The sequence below is a fragment of the Mustela nivalis genome (genome assembly GCF_964662115.1).
Source record: "Mustela nivalis genome assembly, chromosome: 1".
NCBI classification, from domain to species: Eukaryota; Metazoa; Chordata; class Mammalia; order Carnivora; family Mustelidae; genus Mustela; species Mustela nivalis.
Window position 1 is genome coordinate 164,636,423 of NC_139020.1, and position 21,917 is coordinate 164,658,339.

The following is a 21,917-nucleotide window of genomic DNA, read 5'->3' on the forward strand; positions in this document are numbered from 1 at the left end:
TGCGCACATGGAGGCGCGGGCCAACCTGGTAAATGAGCCCCTAGCACCGGGCTGAATGGGAGGAACTTGAGTTGCAGCGAAGGCGGAGCGTCAGCAGGTGGGCGAGTCTCCCTGATGAGAGATGAGCTAGTTTATTAGCTGTGGCAATGTGTATATGCCAGTCATGCTTTGAAAAAAAACTGCTCCACGTTCTCTCTTTCGATTTCAGAGCATGACAGGAATTATGATCATTTCCGTTTTCAAGGAGAGGCAGCTTTAAACGTATCCTAGGTGCCATTAAGGAGACAGGTGTGGAGACAGATGAGAATTTTAACAGGTAAAATCTCATGAAGGTCGTCAGTGATTAACCTGTTCTTTCTAAACCAAATATTATTCTCATAGCTCCCTGCTGTCAATGGGATGAAGTTACTCCTTCCAAATTATTTATCGCGCATTTCCAATGTGCCAAGCATTTGTCAGATATTGAAGACACAATAGTGAGTATAAACTTCATGTGACATATAAGGCCATTCAGTTCATAAGGAATGAAAGTGACTCAGATGTAGATCAATAGATTCATAATGATTAGAGTAATTACAATTATCTATTCTGTTTTCATATTTTCTAATCACCACAAAGACCCTGAAACATAGATGTCATATTATCACCATTTTACACGTAAAGGAAAAGAGACCAGGAAAAGTTAAGTGATTTGCTGAAGGTTTCAGAGGTTTAGGGATAGCATTCTTTTTTTTTTTTTTTAAGATTTTATTTATTTATTTGACAGAGATCACAAGTAGGCAGAGAGGCAGGCAGAGAGAGAGGAGGAAGCAGGCTCCCTGCCGAGCAGAGATGCGGGATTTGATCCTGGGATCCTGATATCAGGACCTGAGCCAAAGGCAGAAACTTAACCCACTGAGCCACCCAAGCATCCCTGGGAGAGCATTCTAATGGAAGCATGTTTGACTTTGCCAAATAAGAAAACAAATCCAGACTTAGTGAGGAGATACTTTATTTGAAAGGAATATTGGCAAGGGGGGAGGAAAAGGGAAGAGAAGGAACTATTGTAATAGGGAGACCACTCTGACTAAAAGATCTGCAAGTGGCTAAGGGTTAGGCAACAAAAGTTCTTCCTTGGGCTCCTGGGTGGCTCAATTGGTTAAGCAACTGCCTTCAGCTCAGGTCATGATCCCAGAGTCCTAGGATCAAGCCCTGCATTGCGCTCTCTGCTCAATGGGGAGCCCTGTTTCTCCTTCTCCCTCTCCCTCTGCTGCTCTGCCTGCTTGTGCTCTCTTGCTCTGTCAAATAAATAAACTCTTTTTTAGAAAAAGAGATAACTTTTCCTTAATAGGGAAGAAACTTTCTTAATAGAAAGAACTGAGTGTGGGAAAGTGGGAGGAAAAGGTGGCTTGATCAGATAGTAGTAGGTCAGAGACTGTTTTACCGTGAGGTCAGTCTATTCTCTGCAGGGGGTGTATAGTGGCTCAGGCTGAGGTGTTTGGGTGGCTCAGTGGGTTAAAGCCTCTGCCTTCGGCTCAGGTCATGATCTTAGGGTCCTGGCATCGAGCCCCCATATCGGGCTCTCTGCTCGGCAGGGAGCCTCCTTCCTCCTCTCTGCCTGCCTCTCTGCCTCCTTGTGAGCTCTGTCTGTAAATACATAAATAAAATCTTTAAAAAAAAATAAGGGGCTTGGAGGGTATGGGAGAAACTTAACTAAAGTTGGTTAACAAAGCATTTTGTTTTGATTCATCAGTGGATACAAGTAGTTCAGCTAAACATTTAGAAGGCAAAGAAGAGCAGTTCAGGACTGTCTTGCCTTGTCACAGGTAAACAAGGACGTTATCCATGAGTTTTAACCTAAGTCATAGAGGAGTAGATATTTCTTTGCAGTAAACCCTTCCCGGAGGACAGAAAAGTGGAGGAAGGGTGTTGAAAAACCAATACTTTTTTCAAGAGCTCAGCGATCAGATAAAGTTCCATATTGTAAACTCTTTCTTTATAGCATGTTCCTCTTCTGCCAATGCCCCCTCAGACTGCTCGCTTGGGTCACACCAAACTAATTCTGATGTTTTAAGCACACTCTGTTCTTTTATACAAATCTCCATCCCTGCAATACCCTCACACTTCCTCTGCTTGTGTAATTCTCTCTGTATTCAAAACCAAGTTGATGCACCAAAAATAATACTTAGGAATAAATATAACCAAGGAGGTGAAAGACCTATATTTTGAAAAATATAAGACAATGATGAAAGAAATTGAAGATGACACAAATGGAAAGATGTTTCATGGTCATGGGTTGGAAGAATTAATACTGTTAAAATGTCCATACTTCCCAGAGCAATCTACAGATTCAATGCAATTTTAGTCAAAACACTGACAGCATTTTTCATAGAATGAGAATAAATACTCCTAAAATTTGTATGGAATTATGAAAGACCCCAAATATCCACAGTGATCTTGGGAAAAAAGCGCAAAGCTGGAGGTATCGCAATCTCAGACTTCAAGATATACTCCAATGCTGTAGTAATAAAAACAGTATGGGACTGGCACATACACAAAAAATACACAGACCAATGGAACAGGATAGAAAGCCCAGAAATAAGCTCATTCTTATATGGTCAATTAATCTATGACAAAGGAGGCAAGTATATACAATGGGAATAATACAGTCTCTTCAATAAATGCTGCTGGGAAAAGTGGACAGCCACATGCAAAAGAATGAAATTGGAGTATTTTCTTACACCAAATACAAAATGGATTAAAACCTAAATGTGAGACCTGAAACCATAAAACTCCTAAAAAAAAACACAAGCAGTAATCTCTTGGACATTGGCCTTAGCAATATCTGGAAATGTCTCCTCAGGCAAGGGGAGAAAAGGCAAAAATAAACTATTAGGACTACACCAAAATAAAAACCTTTTTCCCAGCAAAATAAACCACCAGCAAAACAAAAAGGCAGTACAGTGAATGGGAAAAGATATTTGCAAATCATGTATCTGAGATGGGGTTAATATCCAAAACATAAAAAGAACTTACACAACTCAATGCACGTGCACACACACACACACACACACACACACACACTCCAATTAAAAATGGGCGAGGACCTGAATAGAGCTTTCTCCAAAGACATGTAGAAGGCCAACAGATGCATGAAAAGATGTTCAGCATCAACTAATCATGAGGGAAATGCAAATCAAAACCATAGTGAGATATCCTCTCATATTAATCAAAACACCCAGTATCAAAAAAAAAAACCAACCAACCAACCAAACAAATAAGAAATAACAAGGGTTGATGAAGATGTGGAAAAAAAGGGAATATTTGTGCACTGTTGGTGGGAATATAAATTGGTGCAACTACTGTGGAAAACAGTAGGGCAGTTCCTCAAAAAAATTAAAAATAGAAATACCATGTGATCCAGTAATTTAACTATTGGTTATTTACCCAAAGAAAACAAAAACAGTAATCTGAAAAGATACATGTACCCCTAGATTTACAACAGCCAACATATATGAAAGCAGTCCAAGTACCCACTGATAGATGAAAGGATAAAGAAGATACAGTGGATGATTTCTAAGTTGTAAAAAGTTAATGAAATCTTGCTATTTGCAACAACATGGAAAGACCTAGGAAAGACCTATTATGCTAAGTAAAGTAAGTCAGACAGAGAATGACAAATACTATATTATTTCACTTTTATATGGATTCTTAAAAAACTAATCAAGTCAACAAACAAAACAGAAACAGATTCATAAATACAGAGACAAACTGGTGGTTGCCAGAAGGGAGGAGGTGGCAGGGTGAAAGGGACTAAGAGGTACAAAATTCCAGTTGTAAAATAAGTCTTGGAGATGAAAAGTACAGCACAGGGAATATAGTCAATAATATAATCATGTTGTATGGTGACTTACTGTGGTGAACATTGAATAATGCATAAAACTGTCAAATCAATATATGGACAACCGAAAGCATGTCAACTATATTTCAATCATAATAATGATGATGATGATGATAAACCCATTGAAATGTGGATAAATCTTAGACAAAAATGAAAAAAAGAATATATATATATAATGTAATTACATTTATGCAAAGTTCTAGGATCAACAAAACTAATCTGTAATGATTAGAAGTTAGATCAATGGTTGCCTGGGACATAGCGGGGGCATGAGGAACTTTCTGGGTTGACAGAAATGTTCTGTATCTTGATTGAGATGGAGATGACATGGGTGTATACATATGTCAAAACTCATTGACCTCTACATTTTATTTTTTTTATTATTATTTTTAAAGATTTTATTTATTTATTTGTCAGAGAGACAGAGAGCGAGAGCGAGCATAGGCAGACAGAGTGGAAGGCAGAGTCAGAGGGAGAAGCAGGCTCCCTGCGGGGCAAGGAGCCAGATGTGGGACTCGATCCCAGGACGCTGGGATCATGACCTGAGCCGAAGGGAGCTGCTTAACCAACTGAGCCACCCAGGCGTCCCTGACCTCTACATTTTAAATGTGTTCATTTTACTGTATATATTGAATGTAACAAAGCTGGTTTTTAAAATACCCAGTAGAATGACACCCACCTACCTCTAGGCTTCCCTCTATTAGGCATATATGAGCTTGCATTTAAGTTAGTTCTTTACAAGCTTGTTTTCTCTGCTGGACTTACAGATCCTTATAATTAACACCTTTTGGGAGTTTCTGCCCAGCTCACAATGTCTCTGCTTCTCTGGGAATTGTTGGTCTTCCAGCCATGTTTGTACCACATCCGCCATCTGGCCCCCACCTCCCTTCAGAGTTCATTGCAGCAGAGGTAGACACAGGATGATTCTTTCCTCTAAGCTTTGGACTTTTGAGTTGATGCTCATGCCTTGGGGCACAAAGATGATGGAGCATCACGAAAGATTCAAGATCAGGACTCTCAAAAAGGCAGAGAATATTCTCAGACACAGCAAGGCAATGAAGCCCATGACACTTAACCAAGACCACAGCGATTCAGATCAATCCACCTTCATCATTTGACTTGCAGCTCAGTTGAGGAGAGCACATCTCCCCACAATGGGAACCACATGCCTTGGCTTTGACAAGAGACTGTGTGAAGACATGTTGGCAAATTAAATCTTAACAGCATTATTTCTTCCCAGGACTTAGAATGCCGCCCAGCCAGAATAGCCACAGCATCCTTTTCACCCTGTGTTAGGACTGAAATCTACCTCTGGAATGCTCATTTTCAAAAGAGACACCAGCAATTTTCTACAAGCCAAGTAGCCAAATGGCCAATTCATCAAATGGCCAATCTGCAGACTAATGGATTTTCTGAATGAACACTTTATTAACATTACCAACTTCTAAGATCTATAGCAATCTCTGTTAGATAGAATAGTTTCACAATCTTTTAAAGATTTATGTGATGTGGTAATTGACTGCTTTTCATGTGGTCTTCAGAGAATCATTTGAAGGAATTTCTATTTATCAAAAGCTAAGGATGGTTTATTCTTCTTTTGAATATATTTAACTTCTGAATATATTAATCCAGAATATGTTCTTGAATGTAGATTTTTCTTGAGTGTAGTAATATTATGCCACTTGGTTTATGCTCTTTCTGTCCCCCACTTTCTACTTTCCCTTTCCCCAGTTTCTCTCTGTGCCTCAGTTTGCCTAGTTGTAAAATCACGGAACTCTCCCTCATGATATTGGTTTTAGGTTAAAGTGGATAATAGTGGTAAAGTATGGGGTCTGGCACACAGTATCTTCAGCATGTTTTAAAACTACATATGAGTCCCCACTGTGTACAGGACACTCAGCAGGCACCATAAACACTGCATTCAGTAATGCATGGGCCTCATTTTTTAATGCTCTGACAATTTATATTGACCATTTCTTGTTCTTGTCAGACTCAAATCCAGGTCTCTTCAACCCAAAACCAGAGCTCATAAACATTTGTCTTCTTCACTAGTTGCCTCAACCATTTATCAACATAAATAATGGGCATTTGGGAAATGTTTTTTGACTTGGGAACAGACCAACTGCAGCTTTTAAACCCAGCATAAAAGTCTTTTTCACTCTCCCAGTTTTAAGCAAGAGGAGTTTTGGGAGATGCCAAGCTGAGAATGAAGCTTGTTATAAAAAGTAAGTTCTTTCCTAAAGACATTTACAAAGGTAACCAGAAACCAAAGAGAAACCCTATATAATATCTGACAGTACGTTTCAATATATCTTCTCAGTCGAAGAGACCCAGGAAGGTAGAATTAAATAAATCAAACTCAGTATAGTTTCAAATATCATATTTTAGGTAGGTAAAAATCTGTCATTCTAACAGATCATGCAAACAGGAACACAAGAGACAAAATACCAGCTTGTGCACGCACTCCATTTTGCTACATATATGACAGTTTGGCATTAAGTTTTAAAATATAAATCACAACCAGATTGTGATATAAACCCCAAGGAAAACTGGATGTTCCCATGACTTTGCTAGTTTTTACTGAAGAAGTGTGACTATAAAAGAACATGACAACTTTTCTTCAACAAACACAGCAGAACTCACAGATAAAAATGCACACTATGCCCTCAAGTACCACTTTCTGCAGCCTCGGGCATAGTCTACGTCAGCTGTTCCTTCTCTCAACACATCTTTTTGGAACTGCCACCACTTTCAGGAAGTGTGTGTGTGTGTGTGTGTGTGTGTGTGTGTGTCTTGTATACTTAATGGGACAAATTTTTGCCTTTTGGAGGTAACATGTGACAACAAGCTGGAACCCCTCTGGGTTTTCATTCTAACTGTGTGATGTCGGGCACCTTATTTCACCTCACCACACCTCAACTTGCTCCTCAATAACACCATCCTCCTGCTGTGGAGTGTCATAGAACCTCAATGAGATAAGCATGACCCAGCCTTCAAGAAATACGGCTTTCTTCTCCCCATTCCCATTTTTTTGTTTGTTTTTATTGTGCAACCATTAAAAAAATACCCCATTCCTCTTTCTTTTGAGGGTAGCTTTTATCATTATTTTGTTACTAGTCAAAAGGAATTGGGAGTTGAAAACAATGAATGTACAAGCTGCATAATTTCCTACCAACTCTAAGATGTGTGTGTGAAAGAGAAATAATAAGGCAGAATTTCCAACTTGGTTCAGACACAGGTACTGCAGAAAGCTGCAGAAGGGGCTCAGAGGAGAGATGTTCTGAGAAGTGACAGTCACAATGGAATTGCTGTCATGCCTATCAAGGTGACCCCTGGAAGGGACAGCATCAATCTGCATATGTAAGGTCTCTGCACAGTCCTATAACTCCATTCCAGGAAGGCTTGAGAGTTCCGTCTGATTCAGCAGTGAAACTCTCTCTACATGTCCCTTCAGTTTCCAATTAATTCCAGTCTGCAAGCTTGAATTACAATGAGAGTCTGAGGCAGGCTCCCACATTTCCTGAGGAGCAGGAGAACTCATCCAGATCTGATTCTCCTGGAAATATCCTGCTCTTTACTCAGCGTACACTGTCTGCTGACCACCTCCGCCATCTGCTATTCTGCCAACAGTCCCTTAGAACTTTCCAAGTTATCTAGTCCTTAAGACTAGTCTTTTGACTCAAGAAAGCCCAGGTGCCTGGCAACTCACAGGTCTTCATCCTCCATTTTCTTCAGAAACATCATTTTGGTTGCATCCCCTTGTTGCCTCCCTTAGGAACGAATGTGCAGAATTTTCTTGAATGTCTTCTTGAAGTTTTCATTGCACAAGGGGTAAATGAGGGGGTTCAGTGTGGAGTTGATATAGCCCAGCCAGATGGTGAACATGTGCACACGTTCATTGCAACAGCTCTTGCAGAAGGCAATGACCATGAAGAAGATGAAGTAAGGAATCCAGCAAAGGATGAAGGCCGCCATAATAAAACCCAATTGTTTGGCGGCCTTCCGTTCTCGGTTCATGTGCAGACCAGACACATACTGTCTTGAATGTGAACGGAGCCTCTTCCAAGTGAACTTGATATAATCCAGGCCTGTGCTAGATGCACTTCTAGGTTTACCTTTCCCTGATGCTGACTCTGTGGGGGTGTCTGAGTCTGTCCGAGAGAAGGACTGGCTATCACCGATGATCTGATCCTCTGATATCTCATTGGCCCCATGCATGTTCACGCTCTGTTCATCCATCCTGAGTGGGCCCTGGCTCTGGTCAATAGCTACATAACTCCTGCCACTCCCCTCTGCCTCAGTCTGCACCTGCACAATGTTAAGGGGAAAGCACGGAAGTTTGTCTACTTCTCTGTCCTCCTCTAGGCTGAACACACCTGGGGATTTCATCTCTTCTGGGTCTTGGGATGGTGGCTTCAAGACAGGATCACCACTGGCATCTTTTGATTTCCTTTTCAGAACCTCCCAGGGAGACTCCTTCCCTGATTTCTTGGCCCCTGCCTTGGGATTCTCTGGCTTCATCTTTATGTCAGAGAAGGAAGGGAGGGATCCATTGATGAGCTCTCGGTGCTGACAGTGCTGTCGTACAGCCTTGTAGATCTTGGCGTAGAACCAGAGCATGAGCAAGGTAGGTAAATAGAAGTTGATGATGGCAGTCATGATCTTGAACCAGGTGACATCATAGAAGTCTGTTTCACACTTGTCTTCCCGGTGTCCCGAGGACTGTGACATAAAGTGATGCCATCCCAGAATAGGAATAATCCACAGGAAGGAGAGAAACCAGGCCCCCAAGATGGTGGCTGATGCTCGGGTCTTGGTACGATACTTCAGGTATCTGAGGGGCTGCTGGACAGAGCGATAGCGATCAATGCACAAGATGAAGACACTGAAAATGGATGCTGTGCTGGCCACATAGTCCATGGAAAGCCAAAAGAGGCATAGAGGCTGGCCCCAGGACCACCTAGACATGAGGAGGTAGAGGATGTTCATGGGCATGACGACAGCCCCTACGATTAGGTCTGCCACGGAGAGGCTGACAATGTACAGGTTGCCCACAGTGTGCAGCTTCCGCTCGCTCCGCACAGCATACAGGACCAGCAGGTTGAGTACCACTGTGACCAAGGAGATGGCACTCAGGACCACCACCAGGGGCATCAGTTGGGGGCTGGCTATGGTGGTCTTATTCCCCTCGCACATCTTGTCTTCGAAGGTGCAGGAAGAATTGGGAAGGGTCATTGGCACGAGAGCAGCCTTCAGCTGTGGCTCCCTCCCTGAGAAGAAAGACACAAGGATTAAGGTCAGAGCCTTGGAGATCAGTAGAGTCACTTGGGACCATCAAGTTTATCTAACTGGGGTTGTATGCTGTTTAAGGCAGTAGATACTGCTATTTACCTACAGTCTATATACCCTTCTTCCTTAGTCATTCAATTCTTCACCCATTCAATGACTATTTAGTGAACTCCCAGCATCATTCTGGGCACTGGGAATATAGCAGTGAATAAAACAAAAATCTCTGCCCTCCTAGAGTTTACATTCTAGTGAGGCAGCTGGGCAAAAGCAGGACAAAGTTTATATAAGTCCCATGTTGCAAGTGTTCTGGGAAGATGGACTACATTCTGACTGGTCTAGGCTGGATATGGTACTCTAGTTTGAAGAAAACTGAGAAGCCCTAACAGAGTGTAAATCTCTCTCAATAACTTAGCAAAAGCAAACTACTTTCATGTTAGGACAAAGCCAGATAAATTCTTGAGATGAAAAATAAATTTGTATGATTTCTTAAAGATAAAAAGGAAGGCCCTAAGGCATTTGATCCTTCTGGGAGGAATCCTCGAGTTACTCTTATAAAAGCACCACGTGAGCAGCACTGATTTTGCCCCAGCTCTGCCACTGACATTCTGAGTGATCTCTCAGCCTGCATTTTCTCACGGGTCAAATGTGAAAGGCGGTATGGGTGATCTCTAAAGGCTTTTCCAGGTATCCTGTTTAGAGTTTTGTTTTGGGTATTTTTCCATATTCTCCTCCAGCTCAGAACTGCCCATCAGAGCAACACTCCAGGTTCTTCTAGTGTGCCTCCTCTGAACAGCCTCACCTTCTCTTGTGACCCAGCCCTGCTCTCTGCTCTTGTCACTCTCTGCTGTCTGCCTGCCTGCCTTCCCCACTCACCCCTGTCAGCCTCAGCCATCAGCTTTGTGAGGATAATAGGCCCCAGATCTACAGCTTTAGCCTTCTCCTTCTCTACCTTTACATCCTGAATCAGGACCTCGTAGCTTCACCTTCAGCCCTGACCAAACTCACACCCCTTGGAATTGTCTACAGGCACCACAGGAAGGAGGAAAGAGGCTAGGGAGGTTCATCTCAGTTTTATTTTGGATTTTGGTTGGGACAAAGACCGAAGAAGTTCCCCAAACACTCCTACAGGTGGGTATTTTCAAGGTAGCTCCAACCACCCTCTGCAACCCTCTATTGCCTTGAAGAAAGTTCTCTTTCCACATTTCTCATTGCACACAGAGAATCTCTTTTCACTGTGCGTATACTATTTGTCATTCAACAATGTGACAGAAAATGATTTTTTGATTTAAAAAATCATTGATTTTTTCCCTTTTTGACTAAAAAGAAAAGTTGTGATGATTGAATTGAGATTACTGAACTAAAAATTACTGTAGCATATTAAGCGTTTAGAGGTAAAATCTATGAGGTCTACAGCTTTGAAATGAATCAAAGAATTAGATGGATGGTTGGTTAGAAGGGATAAAGGAACAGACATAAAATAAAGCAGAAAGAGCAAAATGTTAATTCCTAACCTTGGTGGTAGATATATAGGTGTTTTCTGTACAATGCTTCCACCTTTTCTATTTTTTTTTAATTTTTAATTTTTTATAAACATGTATTTTAATTCCCAGGGGTACAGGTCTGTGAGCAACTTTTCTATTTTATCAGTAATTTTCCTAGGAAGACGTTGGGGAAAATTAACGTAGCACATATACGTTTATCCTCCTCACCTATCACTGTAAGCTTAGTTCTTTATCACATGTTCTCCTTCGTAGCTTAGACATGTTAGTTTGCATAAACATAAAAGCTAAAGATCAATACATATTTGTCAAATAGATGAGTGAGTGAGGGAGAGGCAGGTGCCACAAAGCATCTCCATTCAGAACTTACTTATTCAGGGGCGCCTGGGTGGCTCAGTGGGTTAAAGCCTCTGCCTTCAGCCTAGATCATGATTCCAGGGTCCTGGGGTTGAGCCCCGCATCGGGCTCTCTGCTCAGTGGGGAGCCTGCTTCCTCCTCTCTCTCTGCCTACTTGTGATCTCTGTCAAGTAAATAAATAAAATCTTAAAAAAAAAAAAAGAACTTACTCACTCAATAGATATTTACTGGTAAAAGGTTCCCTTCAGCTCAGTGATCTGCTTCAGAAGCAAGAGAATCCACTTTTGCCCTCTGAAGCTATGGAATTGGGGAGGATTCCTAGAAAGGCAATCGCAGCACCCTTCTGCTGCCTGCGGACCCATCTTGGCTGCTGCCTTCTGTGACCTCCTGTCCCACTCAGGACTGGCTACGTGATTTGCGGAGCCCAGTTTAAAATTAAAAATTAAACAATCATTAAGAATTTCAAGATGGCAACAGCAGAACATGAAACGGAGACAGGGGCCCTCTTGAGCAAGAGTCTGTGTGGCTGCTGTATGCCACTCCTGCTCTCTGGCCCTTATACCCAATCCCGAACATGCCCTGACTGGTGAGATAACTAATGTAAGGTACTCTCACCTCCCTCAGGGATATGCATTTTAAAAAGCAGATCACTGAATAGTTTTTTCTCTACAAATGCCAAAGGGACGTCAAGTTGAGTGTGGGATTGTGTGGGGACATGGATCCTCACTGTACCCTCATGCTACACAGGCCATGCTCCCTTCAGTCTGCCCAAACCCCAGAGGGTTCTGAGGGGCTCTCTCTGGGATCAAGGTCAAGCCTACAGAAAAGGTGAAGGCAATGGGCTGTTCTTTGAGAAGAGAGAACGGAAGCTCGAGGAGGCACTTCGGTCAGGGCAATTGGAAAAGAAAGGTGGGTACCTATAAATCCTTTAGAGCTCTGTGTCCTTTGAGAAGCAGGAGAGGAAGGAGAGGGTTCTCCTCCTAGCTCTGCCACTTGATAGGCTGTGTGGAGCTTGGATAAACAGCCACACCTCCAATTTTCTTACCTGTAAAGCAGGGAAACATCATTATCTCCCTCCCTAGGCTGCTGAGAGGGTCCTCTGAGGCAGTTGGGGTGGAAAAGCTCTGCTAATTCCCCAGGTAATGAGGACCGGGTGACAAGCAGAAATGAATCCCTTTTCTCTAAAGAGGTTTGTGTGCACAAGCAAGCCATCATTTTTGAATTAAAGCAATGGCTCCATTCCAAAACCATTAGCTGCAGTGGGACTTTTTCCAGCATGATTACAAATAGTCTAATCCAATCAGGCCTATGTGGCAGCAAGTAAACAAAGGTAGTCCACATCTCTTCCAGTTCCTTGGGAATGCTGACTAGAGCAGCTAAGATTGTAAGGAGCCAAGCCAAGCCAAGCGTTTCAGATATTAGTTATTAAATGTCTCCCACAAGCCCATAGGGAGGTCTTATGATGATCTCCAAAGTACAGATGAGGAAACGGTCAGCTCAGACTCAGAGAGGTGAAGTAACCAATTCAGGGTCACACAGCTAGGAAGACACTGATAAACTCCAGATTCCAACCTGGGTCTATCTGTTTTTCAACCTTTGTTCTATTGACATTTTGAACTGGATAATTCTTTGTTGTGAAGGACTATTCTGTGCATTTTTGGCTGTTTCACAGTATCCCTGGTCTCTGCTTGCTAGGTGCCAGTAGCATCCTCCCCCTCTTCCCAGTCGTGACAACCAAAAATATCTCTAGACATTGCCAGATATCCATTGGGAGCCAAAAATGATCCTTAGTTTAGATCTATGGTCTAACTGAAGAATAAACACCTTAAACTGCCAAAGAATACAGCTTTCTGCTCAAGGTAAAAAAGGGTAGATGTTATCTAACAATGCAATGAATTGTCTTGATAGATTATTTTCTTTGGCCCTTCATTCTTTTAGCTGGCTGGAATGGTAGTAGGATGAATAGGGCTTAAGCAGCCTTCTTGGGACCATGAGGAAGGGCCACAAAATGAGAAGCAGCAATTTGGATGGAGCTGAGGTCTCTGATGACTGCAAAGCTGCCAAACCAGTCAGGGCTCTCCCTCTCTGGGATAGGTTAGGTTTTCTATCACACACAGCCAAACCAAATCCTAATTGATACACAGTCCCTGACTTCAAGGAATTTGTCCATTAACATGAGAATAAAGACAAAAGATAAAGGAACAGCATCAAAAAATAAAAAAAAAATTCTAGAATGTAACCTGCACAAATATGATGACTGAAGTAAGATCAAAGCAGGTGACAGGACAGAGGAAGGAGGGACAGCCTCTCTCAAGGTAGAGTGCAGATGTCAAGAAGAACATTGGAGAAGGAGTGATGTGTGAGCTGTGCTTCAAAGGATGAGTAAAAGTTCACCAGGAGGAAAGAAGAGAAATTTAAGGATGAAGAAAAAAAGAATAAAAGTATAGAGCTGAGGGGTGCCTGAGTGGCTCAGTGGGTTAAGCCTCTGCCTTCAGCTCAGGTCATGATCTCAAGGTTCTGGGATCGAGCCCTGCATTGGGCTCTCTGCTCAGTGGAGAGCCTGCTTCCCCCTCTCTCTCTCTGCCTGCCTCTCTGCCTACTTGTGATCTCTCTCTCTCTCTCTAACAAATAAATAAAATAAAATTTAAAAAATTTAAAAAGTACAGAGCTGAGTGTGAGGAATTGGGAGGGAATTGTTGGAATGAGGAATCTGGGAAGGCATCAGGGGATAAGGTGTCAGAAAGCTCTTTTATATCTCTATGTTTTGCTTGTGATGTTTCCCTGTATGGAGCACCCTTTGCCTGGAAACTCTTAGTTGCTCTCCCTCTGCATCCCCACAATGCCTCTAACACCCCTTGATAACACCGAGCTTATCATTCTTTCTTCAGCTGATTGTCCCTAACTAAACAGGGAGTACCCACTGAGGGGCACGGAAAGTGTCTACTATTTCTGTTTCCAACGTGAGACACCAATTACCATCAAGGAGACACCCCCTTCTTTACAGCAGGGCCACCCCTTTTCCTCCACCACCATTGTCCCATGCTGGTGCCATGCAGGTACATGAGGGATGCTCAATGGACACTTGTTGGATGGGCTCTGAAAAGCAAGACATGAATGAAGAGTAGCAGGAGACGCAGGAGGAAGAATCCAACTGCAGAAAGCATGGGCTTGGGGCGCCTGGGTGGCTCAGTGGGTTAAGCCTCTGCCTTCAGCTCAGGTCATGATCTCAGGTCCTGGGATCAAGGCCCGAATTGGGCCCCCCACCCCTTGCCCTCCCGCCTCTCTGCCTCCTTGTCATCTCTGTAAATAAATAAATAAAAGTCTTAAAAAAAAAAAGGAAAGCATGGGCTTATTTTTCACAAAGATGCCTACATCAACAAAAATCAGGGTAAGATTTATGCTATTGATGAATATTGATAACCTTCATTTGACTTTTCTATTTTTTCCTGGAAACTTTACTGTTGAAAATTTCTCTCATGGTAATCCAAAACATGAATGTAGATTTATGCACAAGGATGCTTACCGCAACATCATTTAAGATAGCCAATAAAAGAAAAGAAATCTAACATCTGGGAACTAAACATATTATGGGATAGTTACAGAATGGAATATCATGCAGTCACTGATAATCACATTTATGGACCACCATTAGTAGTATGGAAAAATGCTTACAATGAAATTAAATTTACAGATGCTGTTTATCCTGGATGATGTCCATTCTGTTATTAGGTTTAGTAAAAGGGTGAGTCTCGGTTAGGTTATATTAACAGTGGTTTCCTATGGGTGGTGGGTGATGTTTATTATCTTTGGCATTTCCCAAGATATCAACAATAAGAGCATCTTTGTTTTATAACAGGGGAAAATAAGAACTAACTGCATTCATTTTTAAAAAACAAGATAAAATAGATTTATTCCATTGGGGGAAAAAATTTTAAGGAAAGGTCTTCCACATTCTTAGCACATCTTTTATTTTCTTTAGTGAAGCGTGAGAGTTTGGGATTCCTTTCTTGATACATTCTAAATTGCCTCACCCACCACTCCTCATTCCAAACTGTTCTACCCTCTGAGACTCATTTGCATTGGATGTTTATCTTAGTCAGTTCAGTCTGAACATTAGTTTCTTCGCTCCAATTCTAAGAGTGAGGTGCCATGCATGAAAGTACCCCAAATATTGCATATTCCCATTGAGTGTCGCCAAGGTATAATTTCCATAAAACATCCAGGCTTATCACTGCTACTGGCTGTGGTGCAGAGAGCAGACTGCAAATAGCAAAATCCTGTTATAAACCTGGTGCTGTAGGAACATGCCTGATTTTGAATGTAGGGCAGTGCTGGGTTGAGAATTAGCCTCTGGGTAAGATGCAAGAGGTAGATGACCTTGTGGGGAGAGAGTGGCCCTGAAGATTTTTTCTGGGGGTGGAGGTGCACATTTAAATGTCTAAAGAGTCAGGAAGGGAAAGTTAGTAAGAACAGGGACTGTGTGTCTGGAGGAAGAAGAAATGGTGGGGACTGGGGCAACCTGGAGAGCACATTCTGTCTGAAGAGGACAACTCTTGCTCAGATGCCACCAACGGCTGCAGGCCCAGATCTGCCTGTTTTAAAAATGAAGCATAAAAGCTGGATGTTTACATGGAATCTTTTAGTTTTAAAATGTCACTTATTGCAGCCCCAGGGTGGTTCAGTTGGTTAAGCATCTGAGGATCCCAGGGGTCCTGGGATTGAGGTCGGCATCAGGCTCCTTGTTCAGCAAGGAGCCTGCCTCTCCCTTTCCCTCTCCCTCTGTCTCCCCCCCCACCACTTTCTCTCAAAAAAATAAATAAAATATTTTTAAAAAATAAATAAAATATCCCTTATTTAGTTTTTTTCATTTGTTTTCTTGAACACTTGAAAACAGGTCAAGCAATAACAAATTTTGAGAATGTGACCTGTGAGCCCCGAGCTGGAAATGTCAAGCTAGTTCACAGGGAATCTGGAGTGCTGATACAAGATAATGACCCTAGAATAGACCCCTTTTGGGGTAGCTGCCCAATTCACAAGCTTCCTTCTCGGGGAACCATCATCCATCTAGGAGTAGATACTGGCAGCCAAATTTATACCATGTAAACGTGACCTCTAATAATGTGATTGAACTGTAGGATGTCATCTGAGCTAGAAGGGCTAAGTTGCATTCTATCTTCTAGAAAACTGGGATGGGGGTTGTGCAGCCAAGACAGTCTATTGGTCTCATGAACTGAAGTGACAAGAAAGGGTCGGGATTGTGGCTACTATTGAGGGGCAGTGGTGCTCATATGCAGATGCCCTGAAGCAGAGGAAATGTTGTAACAAGGCAGGGAACAAATGTCATGACCTCTGCTGGAATAACTGATCTCTCCCTGTGCAAAGATGAATCTAGACCTCTCCCCCTCACACCTTATATAAAAATCAACTCAAAATTGACAATAGTCCTAAATGTAACAGCTAAACGTCTTAAAACGATCAGAAGAAATCACAGGAGAAAAGCTTTGAGATCTTGAGTTAGCTGAAGACTTCTCAGATATAATACCAAAGGCATAACCCATAAAGGAGAAAATTAAGTTAGACTTTGTCAAAATTTAAAACTCCTGTGTTTCAAAAGGCACCAGTAAGAGAGTAAGAAGCTATAGAATGGGAGAAAACATTTGTACCTCATGTATCTGCTGGATCATACATCTGATCATACATCTGCATCCGCAGAATGTATAAATAACTCTTCCAACTCAATAGTAATAAGACAAAAAACCCAATTTAAAAATTGGCAATGGATCTGAATAGACATGTTACCCAAGAGAGTATAAGAATGGCTCAGAAACTCATAAAAAGATGTTCAACATCATTAGTCATCAGGAAAATGCAAATCAAAACCACACTGAGATACCACTTCACACCCACTGGTTGACTATACTTTTAAAAGACAGACAATAATAAGCGTTAATGAGAATGTTGAGAAATTAGAACACTCCTATAGTGCTGGTGGGAATGAAAAATGGTGCAGCCACTGTGGAAAAATTGGGCAGTTCCTCAAACAGTTAAATGGAGTTACCATGATAACCAGTGATTCTTACCTAGATATCTACTCAAGACAATGGAAGATGCTCATCCACATAAAAATTTGTATGTGAATGTCTCTAGTATTATAAAAATAGCCAAAACGTGGAAACAACCCAGATATTCATCAACTGGTGAATGGATAATCAAAATACGGCATGGATGAACTAAAAAAACATCATGCAAGTAAAAGCAACTACACACAAAAGGCAACATATTGTATGATTCCACTTACAGGAAAAGTCCAGGATAGAAGATCCATAGAGACAGAAAGTGGATTAGTGGTTGTCTGAGACTGGGGGTGGAAACAGGAAGGAGTCTTTGGGAGTGATGGCAATGTTCTAAAATTGAATTCTGATGATGACTATACAACTATGGACATTTACTAAAAATAATTGAATTATATGATTTACTCAGAATGGGTGAATTTTGTGGTATATAGATAATATATCAAAAAAGTTGATTAAAAATAAATTCAGGGATGCCTGGGAGGCTCAGTCAGTTAAGTGTCTGCCTTAGGCTCAGGTCATGATCCCAGGCTTCTGGGATGAGTCCCGAATCTGATTCCACGCTCAGCGGGGGAGCCTGCTTCTCCCTCTTCCACGCCCCCTTGCTTGTGCTTATGCTCTCTCTGACAGATAAATAAATAAAATTCAAAAAAAAAAAGAAAAGAAAAGAAAAGAAATTTGGTGGTCCAAGCAAGAGGCTGTCTAGGTTTCCAGACTTCTGTCTGTTTTAAAAACTTGTTTTGGTACACTAGTATTGCTTTCTAAAATACTTACCAGGCACCAGAATTTTTTTAAGGGAAATAAAGGGGTGTTAGGTAGATAAGGATTAAACTAAGGGTAGATCCTAGAGAATCACTGGAGTTGGGTCACAATTTTGACTCTGAGCTTCCCAGGAGCCACAGCAAAGAGGAAAAACAGGATCAATTACAGGATTCTAGTGTCATTAGCAATGTCATAATTAGCAATGTCATAAGCAAAATAGTTGCTTAGCAGAAAGACAGCTTTAGCTGGAACTACGGTTTTAGATAAAATGGTTTCTTAGAGTGGGAGGCACACTGCGATGTGACATTGTAACTTCTTAATCCTTTGGCAGTAGAGTGGACAAAACTTAGCTATATCAACTCTTTCCTCCTGTGCATCCATGATCCTCTCTCATTTTATAATTTGGCTTAAGACTTTGGGTTTGTTTATTTGCTCTTTCCAAGCCCCACCACTGGTATGACAGGCTGGGATTTTGAAATAAGGCCAGGAATGGGAAGCCAAAGCATAATTATCACTAAATGTCAAACAAAAGAAGCAGAAAAAGCCCAGCTCCATTCTCGCTTACCCTCTGATATTGAAAAGCAATGAATGGGAAGAAAAAGTAGTATTTCAAAGGGGCTTCCTATGACATACCAGTATTGGGCTGCAAGGGTTTCCATGTTGCTTCACTGAATCCTCGCAGTGCAGGTTATGATAAAGGAATCATTTTTTGCCCCTATTTTAATGATGAGGAAACAGAGGTCTCTGGAGTTTATACACTTTTTGGTGCCCTGCACTAAGATCCAAAGATGACTGAAGAATAAGTCCCTTAATAGCCCAAGTGATACCTGCCTTCTAGGCTATTTAAGGGACTTCAGACCACCTGCCCTAACCCACCCACCTTTTCACTATAGTAAGAAAGAGATAGAAGTAAATACATGCTTTAAATAAACATTTCATGGCATTGGTACTACGAACATTTGTGCTAACATTAGACAAGGACACTGTACACAACACCAGGCCCAGCGTACACACACGTATCACTTCAGGACACAATGAATAATGTTTTATTTTTGTTCCAAGTCCCGGAGATTAAGCCTTGAGAAAGGTACTTTCAAAGAACAAAGTTATCCAGCCTGTTTCCTTCTTGAGAAAAAAAAGAATTATGTATGGTATTGAAGTAAATAAAAGAGCTGGCAGAAGATAAAGGAGAGGCAAATGAGATGTTTACAAGAGAAAACTCCTAGATAATTGGGAGTTTCTTTAATATCTGTCTCTTTCAGTCAAGGGACCCCCTGCCTGATTGTGCAGCAGCCATGCCAGCACCATACCGGGGGCTCTTCAGCGCCACCTGCTGGCCAAGCCTCCTACTGGTACTGGGCCAGGCTCGTCTCTAGACTGAGGTTATACGTGTACACTAGCATAGGTGGGAGTGAATCAGTCTGGCGGCTCGTTGCATTCTCATGTGCATTTACTTATCCATCCATCCATCCATCCATCCATCCATCCATCCATCCATTCATCCATCCATCCATTCATCCATCCATCTTCTTTTCTTTCCACCAATCCACCCATTCAAAACTCCTTATTGAGGCATCAGGCACAGATGCTATGCTAGGTGAAAAATAGACACAACCCCATTGCTCATGGAACTCATGGCCTATACCAACGGTTCTCAACCTTGGCTACCTGTGACATCTATTTCAGGGAAGACTGAGTACAGATACTTTTCCCTATTTTTCTGTTAAGTACAATTAAAAAAAAAAAACCCTGAACATTATATTTAAAATAAACATAAGACAACTCTAAAAGGCAAAGAGGCAAAGGCAGACCAGCTAGGGATCCCTGGACCCAAAGAATGACACAGTGTTAGTTCCCTGGGTTTTTGTTTGGCCATATATATCTGAGACTTTGAGCCACAAAGGATGGCAGATCAGAAATGACAATGGGCACAGATAAATAAACAAAACAGATAAATAAAAAAAAGCCCCCCCCCCCCAAAGCCTGCTGTGTCTAGCCAAAGGACCAGGAAAGGAGAAGCATAGCAAAATAGAAAACTTCTAGACTAAAATTGGTCTACTTGCAGTCAAACACCACAGAAAACACTAGAGTCCCATTCCCATCCTGGCCAGCAGAGGCTGAGGGGAGCCAAGATGTTCACCGTTGTCAGACTACAAGGTGACGTGACTCTCTTGCTGGGGACATGTCCCTACTGTCCTTAATAAGGACTTTCATCCTCATCAGGTAGAGATCAGCCCTGCAGCCCACCCCCCAGAGTCAGTGGAGGCCACATGGGGAGCAGTAAGGATGCACCTCTATCCCTCCCAGCCAGGGAGTTATTCCTGGAGGCCTGGGAGGGAGCCAGAACTTGTTCATGCTCATGAGTAATAAAGACCCATTCCCCTTCAGGTATCACAGAAGCTGATCAGGGAATCTGGACTTCTACCCCCACCTGGAAGTAATGAGATGGCATACCCCCTTCTCACTGCCTCCTGCTTCCCCTGCCAGAGCAGTGTCCCATAACACCAGATAAAACAGAAGACTTAAATTTGATACAGAGTCTCAAATGCCCACCTAAAACACACACATTTCAGTTGAAAATCATTTCTCATATAAAAAACTGGGAAGAGTTCATACAGAATTTTTCTTAAAGCAATCAATAGATACCAATGTCAAAATGACAGGGATGCTAGGATGATGCAACAAACACTTAAAGTAACCATCATAAAAATGCTTCATTGTGCATATGGGAACATCCTTGAAACAAATGAGAAAATAGAAAGTCTGGGAAAAGAGAAGAAAAACGAACCAAAATGGAAATTTTAGAACCAAAACATCTGGTAATTAAAATAAAAACTCAGTGGTTGGGTTCAACATCAAGATGGAGGAAGAGAGGGAAAAAATTAGTGAACTGGAAGATAGGACAATAGAAATTACCTATTGTCCTCGAAGATAGGACAATTACCTATTGTCCTGGAAGACAGGACAATAAAAATGACCCAATCTGAACATCAGAAGGAAAACAGACTGGAAGCTAAAAAAAAAAAAAAAAAGTCCCAGAGATCTGTAGGACTATATAACAAAAGACTTAACACTCATGTAGGCATAGTCCTGGAAGTTGACAAGAAAGAGTATATATATGAAAAGGCACTTGAAGAAAACTTCCTAAATTTGGTAAGAGACATAAACCTTCATCAAGAAGCTGGGTGATCCTCAAACAGGATAACTGCCTCTCGAAACCCACACCAGGATACATAATAGTTAAACTTTGGAAAACTAAAGGAAAAAAACCTTGAAAGCAGCCAAAGAAAAACACTTTACTATAATGAGAATGACAACAGATTTCTCATCAGAAAATGTGGAGATGAGAAGGAAGTGACATAAGATTTTCAGAATCCAAAGGGAAAGAAATGTCAACCCAGCAAGACTTGTATGCTGAAAACTACAAAATGCTGATGAAAGAAATAAAAGATCTAAATAAATGAGGAGATACACGGTGTTCACAGAGTAGAAGATTCGGCTTAGTAGATGTGTCAACTCTCCCCAAACTGATGTACAGATTTAATGCAATTAATGCCCAAATCTCAGCAAGGTGTCTTGTAGATATGAAGGAGACCATTCTAAAATTTATATGGAAGGACAAAGGAACTAGAGGATGAAGAGTCGCATGCTCTTCTGACTGAATCAGCCAGGCACCCCTGAATTTCTACTTATCACACAAAACTCATCTTAAAATTTCCTTCTTCTTCGAAGCTTTCCTATATCCTTTAGCCACATCTAAGCATTCCTTCCTCTGGGTTCCCACAGTATTGTTTCCATATCTCTATTTTTCCTTTAAGATCTTTTTATTTATTTGAGAGGGAGAGAAAGAATCTCAAGCAGACTCCATGCTGAGCGAGGAATCTGATGGGGGGCTCTATCTCATGACCCCAAGATCAAGTCATGATTCCAGAGTCCTGAAATCAAGACTTACATCAGGCTCCCTGCTGAGCGGGGAGTCTGCTTGTCCCTCTCTCTCTGCCCCCATTTGGGCTCTCTCTCTCTCACTCTTTCTCAAATAAATAAATAATAAATAAATCT

At 41.7% G+C, this 21,917-nt stretch overlaps 1 protein-coding gene and 1 long non-coding RNA gene across 7 annotated transcripts in view; one reads left to right on the forward strand and one right to left on the reverse strand.

Moving 5' to 3' along the window:
- Positions 1–10: 10 nt before the first annotated feature.
- Positions 11–6,797, forward strand: LOC309873644. The gene is made up of 4 exons (XR_014316446.1): positions 11–97; positions 209–288; positions 382–476; positions 4,648–6,797. It is a non-coding gene; the product is annotated as an uncharacterized lncRNA (long non-coding RNA).
- Positions 6,244–21,917, reverse strand: part of HRH1 (histamine receptor H1) — a 139,550-nt gene continuing 123,876 nt past the window's right edge. For 5 of the 6 annotated variants that reach the window (XM_082749459.1, XM_082749460.1, XM_082749455.1 and 2 more), the window contains one exon: positions 6,244–9,150. In XM_082749459.1, the coding sequence (XP_082605585.1) occupies positions 7,652–9,115 (1,464 nt within the window). In that variant the 5' untranslated portion in view covers positions 9,116–9,150 and the 3' untranslated portion in view covers positions 6,244–7,651. Of the gene's footprint in view, positions 9,151–11,038; positions 11,185–21,917 lie in introns of those variants that run through there. The other variant, XM_082749457.1, reaches the window with a different exon arrangement.